Source organism: Botryllus schlosseri, chromosome 13 (genome assembly GCF_051294905.1).
Source record: "Botryllus schlosseri isolate E-star chromosome 13, Bs_hap1, whole genome shotgun sequence".
Taxonomy (NCBI): domain Eukaryota; kingdom Metazoa; phylum Chordata; class Ascidiacea; order Stolidobranchia; family Styelidae; genus Botryllus; species Botryllus schlosseri.
Window position 1 is genome coordinate 11,241,410 of NC_137248.1, and position 9,462 is coordinate 11,250,871.

Consider the following 9,462-nt stretch of genomic DNA (forward strand, 5'->3'; position numbering starts at 1 on the left):
CCAATAGCAACCTAACTAAGAGATCTATCGACTACTCGGGACCAGGGATATCTAGAACTAGTTTCTAGAACTAGTTTCTAGATATCCCTGCTCGGGACCTGTCATCTGGAATGCATTACCACCACATATCCGTGAATTGCCTTATAATAGATTCAAAAAAGCCCTACTTGATCACCTCTTGTCGTTACACTAACACTGTTGCCCTACCTCGCCCAGACATTGCTTCATTGATCATTTGCTACCATCGTTTAATTTTTCTGCTAATTTATTTTTTTAACTAGACTAGACCGTAACATTTTTTACAGTCAGACTTTTCAGAGTCAAGTGTAGCCTACCTGTTTGATGCCGGTGTGATCAGAATAGATGACCTTCACGGTCTTATCGATCATTCCTAATGCCGAATAGGCCTACTCTGCATGCATATTTTCTGTACCACCACCAATGTCGTGTGTTAGGCTATGTAAGCTATTTTGGTTGGATTTTGGTTTGTCGTTCCGATTGGGGACATTGTTCATCAGCGTTGCGGAAGGTCTTCCTTTTTTCGTTCTCCTTTCATCTTCAAACGTTATTGACTTCACGACACTGTCATTAGGTTTTCGAATTATGTGTGCAAGAAATTTAGCTTGTTGGTGATCAATGAATGATGAGAGGTCTTCAGTGCGACTGATTCTATGAAGATTCTGATTGCTAATTTTGGATGCGTGATGAGTTCACCTTCGAGTGTAGCCTCGATGTACCATTTTTCGCAAAAATTGTCAGTAGCAGACATCCAGGACGCTTCTTTGATTTTCCGAAAGAGACCATACACCGCAGCCATATGTGAGTCGACTTCGCACGAAGGCATTCAAAAATTTTATTCTTGTATCAATCCAAATTCTGAAGTTTCGAAGCAGGTATTTATAGGTTTGGAAAGCTGCATGAGCCGAGCTGATCCTATTGTTTATTTTGGATATCCCCACATTCCTTTCGTTATAGTGATATGATACACCCAAGGTGTTTGAAAGTTTTCACGTTTTCAATATGATGATATAGCCATTATTATCAGCTCAATACACCACAAAAATGCGATATAATGAAAAGATAGGAAGGTGTCGAAGCGACTTGGAGTAGTCAATGGAATCAGACACCCACCTTGGCCTAGGCGATGTAAAGAGGAGACATGCACACCGAATGAAAGTAGAAGAAGATAGTATAGAAAAAAGCAAGCGACAAAAAATGGGGTGGTATGTCATGGAAGGCGAGATCGATAGGTCAGGTCGTGGTCCGGTAATCTTGAGGACGGGCTAGCATTTATTGAGTAGTAATTGCTTGTATTTCGACTTGAATGTGGACACTGGACATTTTCGTCGACTGTCGGACGGCTGGCGGGATACTGTTCCACACGTCAGGTCCGGCATATTTGATAGAGAGATGATCTTTTCGGTCAATCATATGATATTTGGACGACGTGAACGCGCGTGTGTTGTGCTCAGAGGTGGTCAAAGTAGTAGAAAGTCACTCAAGTAGAAGTAGAAGTAGCAATGAAAAAATCTAGTCAAGTACGAGTAGAAGTATTTCTTCCACAAGCCACCTAAAACTACTTGAAGTAGAATTGACTGACTTTAAATCAACTCAAGTAAGTAAGTAGTTTTGAAATCAGTCTTAATTCGTTCGCATGGACTGTCAAAAGCTGCATATCGAGCTATGCGAAAGATGCAGTCAGCTTGGTTCGTATTGATGCATCCCAGGAGGTATCAATTTTCGACAGAATAAGTATTGTTTCGCATCATGGGATGCAAATTATAGTATTGATATGAAAATGCGATACTAACCCTTTGTTTGCTGGAAGACTCCGTTTTAGAGAATAGCGTGGCATCGCGCCCTACCCCATATTATAAGGCCCCAAGTTTAGGCGAAGCGAGCAATACGTAGAAGATGTATTGGATACGGTTTCATCACTTAACACGATTAGATGCGTTAATATAACTCATATTGTGGATCGTAAAAGTCATATTTAGTGTAGCTTTGTTTTCGGAAAATAGAGGCATTAGGCTACAACCCCTTCTTTTATGCTTCAACGTGTATGTTCTGCAGGCAAAAGAACTGAGAGTAATCAGAACTCAAAGTATGATACTCGGAATTGAAAGAGAAATACAAATATGACTTCTAAAAAGCGAAAAATATATTTCGTGTCTTTTGTTCATAAAGCTTCAAATGTGATCTGCTAAAAGAGGTGTAACGTTAAAAAAGCCGGATTTTCCAGATTAGCAGGACACGTCATTTGCTGCTAGATTACGATATGATGGGTAATTGCTAAACGTTATGGTGGACCATATTTACTGTCATGAAATATTTGTTATGGGCGACAATGCGGTGTGAGCGGAACCAAGCAATCCGTTATCTAAATTATATTCACTGATACTTTCGTGAAAACATATTTGTCACTCCATAATTACTGTGCACGAAGCGCAACAAAATTTCTGGGATTTACTTGACTTTTAAGAATATTAAATGTTGGTACTTCGAGAAAACAACCCCGAAATTCCTCAGGCTATCTTTCGTATTGGGGATTAAACTACTTCTACTTGACAAACTCAAAATAGCGAAAAGTTAGTAAGTATATCACAAAATATTACGAAGTAGAAGTAAAAGTAGAGAAAATCAGATCTACTCGAGTAAGTACAAGAAGTAGAGGCAAACTAGTTGAGTACTTCTAAAAAGTAGAAGTACTTCGTTGCTCATGACCTCTGGTTGAACTTGTGCGCTTTTGATTCCGAGGTAAAGAAATCATATAGAAATATTCGGGGCAATTACCGCACTGGAACTGATACATAAACTTGGAGTTCTCTAGTTTCCGCATATCTTCTATGTTTAGGACACTGAATCTGTACAGCAGCGACTTGTTAGATGGATTGGACAACCAGGCCCCTTTGGGGCCCTAGCTATGATACGGAGTTCGATATGTTGTAGTTTTTGCAGTGGCTCGAGTGCAGTTTTACTGGCAGCCCCCTAACAGGGGATGCCATATTGTAACTCCATTGGATTAAGGATTTGAAGAGTATCAGAAGAACCCAGGCTGGCATGAAGCGTCTAAGAATGTAGAACAGGCCGCACTTCAGTGATTAGTTAGTGCCTAGGGACTGGATATGACTCTTCCAGGACTTGTCCAAGTCCAGAATCGAATATTTGTATTAGATATTGCAGAAGAAGCAGTGAGTTGGTTTTGTATTGGGCGAATTGACTCTCCAACACCGTTTTCAATTCGGTTTTTACTCTCACTGTTTGATGAGACAAACTGGATACTCCGCGTTTTGTGACTTTCGTTTGATATGATGGATATTACACTAAACAGTGTTTTACTTCGTTAATACGAGTATACAAATACGAATTCCTGGCGATGCCAAAACTGCCAGAAATAAAATTTGAAAAATGCCAAAATTAAGCTATTTTGGGTATTTTGTTATATGCCAAAAATAACACTGCCTGCCAATAAGGCATGCCCGTGGGATGAAATATCGAAGAGTAGGCTACTGTTATTGTTCTGAATTAGCACGATGATTATCTATAATTCAATAATTATCTCGAAGATAAAACATTAATAAATAGCGGGGGACTTGAACGAAAATAGGAACTCATCTGACACCCCATTTTCGAAAATATTCCGTGTAGATAGGTGCTTCCCAACCATGCAGTGGGTCGCGAAGCATTTCAAAATGTCAGTTTTCTGTTCAATATGTCACAGAGGGATGCTTTTGATGGTTCTAGAATGCCAGCAATTTTTTAGCAATTTTACTGCCATAAATAGAAACAAACATTTGGAATACTGACGCTTAGATGTATCGGTTCGTCGAAACTATAGGCATACCCCAATTTTAGGCATTTGTGGATATTTTCGAGTGGAAAAGCAAGCAAATAGCAGGCTTAGATTCTATCTGATAATATCTAACAAGCAAGCTCAACTTTCGTAGTAATAGTAAAGTGCATTGTTTCTTTTCTCATTAATTTGTTTTTGATTTGTTCGGTTGTCTCTATTTATTATGGGTCCAGGGGTATCTAGAACTAAATATACCTGTGTGGATCGCACAATAAAACGTCCGTAAGTGGGTCGTTAACTGAAACAGGTTGGGAAGCACTGATATAGGTAATACATATTATATATTGTCCAACAGTGATGTGCGGCGAGGGGAGGCAAGTGAGGCAGCGCCTCAATCACCTGTCGTCAGGGTGACTAAAAGAAAATTGTGAAAACCTTCAATGATTACATATCATTAATCTGCGCATTTTCAATCGATGTTCATGAGTGATTAAATTTTTAACATTTTTACATACAAACTCAAGGAATTTGTACTTTTTTGTTCGAAAAAATAGATGGTTAGACACAGACGGGGGACAGACGGGTCAAGCCTTGCCTGTGATAGCGCAATTCATCATAAACCACTCATAATTTATAATATGGTATTAATCGTATTCTATTGTGGCGCTAATTCCGAAAATCTAAATATTAATAATATCAGAGCATCAAAATCTCCTCAAAATCGCCAAGCAGTTTGAAATTCGGCTTTGATGCGTTTAATGACCACGCAGACGAACAATAAACCAGCTGGTGAGGCACAGATGAATTTCACTAATTGATTGCTGACTAACTCCAACTATCACAGCGCAGTGAGACCATGCGCAATCGACTTTGCAAGCCAATGGTGCCATATGAACCGTGTAAGTTTCGACGGTCAACATGTAGAGCAGAGCAAATACATTCCCCTAAGAGATGTATCTGTTAAATATTTTCCATCCCCACCTATACCTTTAATTGAGTGTTTTGCGTAAATTTTGACCCTGAAAATCACACTTTATTTGTCCTGCAGGAGCAATATCATTTTAAATCAACCGAATAAAGCAGTTCAAACGTTTCTTTGAAGTCTATTGATTTACTTTCAACTGCTTGCGGTTTTTAAAACGTTTTATACAATAAACACAAAACATTAAAAGCAGTACTTTTATGCGGGTCGTGACTCGTGAGACAATGTGGTGGGTGCCTAACCCACAGACTTGACGTGGTAGAGAAAAACGGAAGCCATTTTTGAATTCGGCGCGCAAAAGTTAGTCAACATCAATTGTCTCATCAAAGTCAACAAAAATTATGTTCACCAGTGTTTTCTCACGTATAGCTTTCATGCAAAGATTGCTAATGTGATAAGGACTAAGTAGCCAACTGTATCAGGTACTATTTTGGGTTTATATATTACTATAAAGGTGCACAGTACCTCACCAACCACGAACCTCGCCGCACGCCACTATATACAAGAACAGTCATAAACATTATAGCTCGATATTTGATAACGTGTCAGAGGCTCATAAAAGTTGCCGGTTGCAGACTCGACATAAGACAGTTTAGGGATCCGATAATTTTCATTCTTTCGTTTTCATCTTTAGTCTTCACATTTTGTACATATTCACGAACATGACCGAGCTCCGTTCTCATATAGTCCAGTTGGTTCGTTGAGAAGGATTTCCCTCGCTTCCGGTACGGCACCGCTGGCGCCAGCTCGACTTCTTCGTATGTTGGGCTAGTGAAGACGAGAAACATTGAAAATAGATACCGGTATACGAAGTAAATGATTCCTTCGACACGAACGTAGCAAGAGCGAAACATGGAAGCGGATCATGGTATCGTAAACTACCAGGATAAAAGTCAGATTAAAACCAATTATACCCAAATGTCAAAAAACGTTATCTCAAACGTACCATATAGAAACCAGAACTCTTTCAAAATGATTCATCCTCACTCATACTGGGGACTAATGGTTAGCTATAAAAATCACACAATATTTGAAACACTTGTACCTGGTAAGCAACGAAAGCACAATTTAGCGACATGGCAATGACTCAAGTAATATGAAAATCATAATTTTCCACAGAAATAACGAATAACTAACAATTACATTTATTCTGTCACGCATTAGTGACATAACTCAGCAGATATAGAGCAATTTACCTTTCTTTCGCCTGTACATAGTTGTTCACTCCGCGTACTTGAGCTGGGTGTTTGCTTGGTTTCGGCGGTAGCGAGGGTTTATTGGGTATCTGTGATTCTTGCTGATCATTAACTTTCTGTTCCAGTCGATGAACATTAACCTCCATTGAGCCGAGAGCTGATAAAACCTTAAAGATGTCCAGATGGTAATTTGGTAAGGGAGGCGATTTCTGATAAAACAATCCATGTCGTCACAAGGTTTAAGTTACGGGATGATTAGAAATTATCAAGCCCGATCATTTACGCACAGTTGTGCCTATAATACAAGGGTCTCAAACTCAAAGTGCTTGTGGACCAATTTCCTAGTTTTTAATGACGCCGCGAGTCGCGGCATCAAGAAGGGTATTCAATGTAGGCTATTTCCTCCGCATACATCGTGGAAATGTGATTTACTATTGCAGCAATTCAGGCTTGGCACGGAAAAGAATCACATTTATAAATATTACGATATAATACGGTATTTAACCTATGAATAAATGCAAAAGTTGCTCAGGAATGAAATTGTTGTTGTTGTTGTGGTACTTGGTAGAAAGTAAGCATAAGTGATTGCAGGTTTATGGGTCAATTTTGGAGTGAATTTTAAATTTTCAAATCTAAAAAAGATATTTGGAACATTGTCAGTGAAAATCAAAAATTTTGACGCGGGCCGCACACAATGTTCGGACATAATAGATATTATAGATAACACGATAAAGGCCCTATATAGAATATAGGCCAAGCACACAGAAGTGACAAAAGCTTTAGTATCCTCATGATTCACAAGCGGAATAGCGCCTATGCGTGTTTACAAGAACAAGACTTCGTTACTCATAACATTATGCAATGCAGCTTAATGTCCCGGACAAGCGCTGCTTTTATATGTTCATGGGTAATACCATCTGGTATGCGAGAGGCTATATTCACTCTTCTAACCATTAATCAGTGCACTAAATTCCAGAGGTGAGTAGAATTAACGGATGAGAACTTAATTATTTCTGTGGGATTCTCTGAGATTTATTTACGATTGTATCATCAATCACGATCTCATCACTATACAATACATTGGCGGCCTCAACAATCTGTAATGCAATTCCTTTGGTGCTTGACACATTGTTTAATGTTTATTTATAATAAGGCATTTGTATCCCGTAACTGCATTCATCTTCCATAATGTATTCGAATCTATCACTAAGTTTTTTTTTCTTCTGGATTTTGATTTTGATATATATAGATTAGTATAGAGGCAGATAGTATTAGGTAGGCGTAATTGCCGGTATGCCGATGTCCCCAGATCTACACACACACACACACACATACACACGTCGTTTGCCGGGTTGTTGAAAATCATACACAAGGCACTCAAGATAGCAACGAAGATACTCACTTTGTCCAACTTGTCGTTCATGGCTATCAGTGACATTTGCGTATGTCTGTGGAATTCGGCATCTTGTGCCATAGCCATCTATTTGCGTCCAACTTTAAGACAGCGGTATGTTACAATTCGAAATGTTAAAAATCACAGGGTCCTTGCAGCGAGAGTCACTCTCTGTACTCTTTAGGTAACCCTTTCACCTTTATGTAAAGATATTAGTAAGTTGCTCTCATCGGCCATCACTCATCAAATAGAAAATACTATGCCTACGTAATGTCATGCACTGCGCAAGCCCTGCCGAGACCAGTTTAAAATGCGTGATTCATTTAATTCAGCTACTTCGGTTTAACAATGATGTGCAAGAACGAGCTAATTTCTTCTGCGTTCAATACCACCATTCTGTGCATTGAAATAAATGAGCGTGACTTTAACGTGGCAATCACCCATAGGCCAACGCTAACAATGACCGATAACAAAGATGCCCTGCTTTTTCTGATCTGTAATCTAAATCTTAGAATTCCGTCATTGTGCGCCTTTAGATATAGAGCAGCGGTTCCAAACTAGGCGGCGTCCTCTGAAATTTCTCAACACTCTCGGTGCACGATGAATTCAAAACTTGGCAATTTTCAAGATAAGCCTAGTGAAATTAGAATTAAAAGATCCACTTAGTTCAAAATACGCAATATTGAAATCATTTATTTGAACAATGTGCTTGTGGATTTAGTACATTGCTATTATTATTTGAATTTATATTTTCGCAATCAGTGCGACAGTAGCATTTGATCAAGACCGGATTCAGTAAATTCTGCGCTCTGGAAGATAACTTTTGGATTGCCAGAAATCCTACAGTCATGGCCGCAAAACAATTCTGAATACAGCGTCAGCCAGGCGGAACGAAGCTGCAAAATCGGTCTTTGCCAGGCCATGTTTACATTTGATAGCGGGGTATTGTTCCGAAAGATCGGAGCACCGCAACACAGTGAGTGACACGAACACGACACACAGATGGCGATACCACACTGACTCACTATTAGGTAAAAATTGCGAGAGCTTTCAAAATTCTTCGGGACGCCGATGGCGAAGCCTCGCGGCGCAACTGCGCCTTCATTTTGGGGACGACTTGTGGATAGCGCCCACGATAAAAGCATATTCCATACCTTCAGCTGATCTGAACGAAGCAAACGAGGAGAAAAAAATAAATCGCTGCCTTACACTCGCGACTGTAATCGAACATATGCAAGCGATTTTGAACAGTAAACCAACGACAAATCAGGCCCAGAATCGACTTATTAGTCGGTGCCAGATATCGGCTACTATACCTTCACCAAAGAATAAGAATTATTTCAGAATCATAATATTTTCCACAATCCCGTTTCTAACCTACTGCAGTAACTATCTCTATATCGCCGGTGTTTGTTAGCAAGACGGTGTGATAGCACTCTCTTTGAACCTGTGGAGAACTGTAGTTTACTAATTGTATATTTAGGCTAGCAGTAGTAGCGTACTAGACACTTTCCGACTCTCTACTCAGCCTTAAATTCTGACAATACATGGAGTCTGTGAGTAATCTTAACAGTTCGAGCAAAACACCACGACATTCGTTGATTACGAGCAACTTCTCAGCCACGCAATGGTACAGACCATTTCGAACGAATCTACATTTGCTGGTATCAAGGCTTTTATGTATATTTGTTTAAACACAATCCCGCTATTCTTTCACTCCTATATCTGCAACATGATCTGTGATTGTTTGTACAGCCCACAATGGTAGGTATCTATTGGTCCGTACATCTTTTTATCTTTAGAGCAGAGAAGTTCACTCGTTTTCATCGCAGCTCAAAATCTAGCCATGCGCGTGGGTGCAGTCAAGTGTCACAAAGGCCTACGCCTAGGTTCCTAGAATGAAAGCGGGATGTGCTAACAGTAGGCGACTCAATAATCATAACAAAGAATATCGGTCTGGTAAATAATGACTAATGTAGTCGAAACACCGATTAGTACTAAAATAACAACACAACACAGAAGACAATTACAACCTAGATGTGGTCTTCATTTCGGTTGCTTATTTCCGCCTCATTGATATAAACCGACTTCGTAGAGA

General features: G+C 39.5%; 1 protein-coding gene across 2 annotated transcripts; it reads right to left on the minus strand.

Moving 5' to 3' along the window:
- Positions 1 to 1,272: 1,272 nt before the first annotated feature.
- LOC145454489 (uncharacterized) lies at positions 1,273 to 9,462 on the minus strand. 2 transcript variants are annotated; one of them, XM_080332486.1, is made up of 4 exons: positions 8,390 to 9,462; positions 7,374 to 7,561; positions 5,972 to 6,138; positions 1,273 to 5,543 (listed from the first exon to the last, which is right to left on the minus strand). In XM_080332486.1, exons 2-4 carry the CDS (start codon positions 7,449 to 7,451, stop codon positions 5,321 to 5,323), a joined length of 468 nt encoding a protein of 155 aa, XP_080188612.1. In that variant the 5' UTR covers positions 7,452 to 7,561; positions 8,390 to 9,462; the 3' UTR covers positions 1,273 to 5,320. The 2 variants fall into 2 exon arrangements, with proteins under 2 accessions (XP_080188612.1, XP_080188611.1); XM_080332485.1 differs by lacking the exon at positions 8,390 to 9,462 and having other exon boundaries at positions 7,374 to 8,362.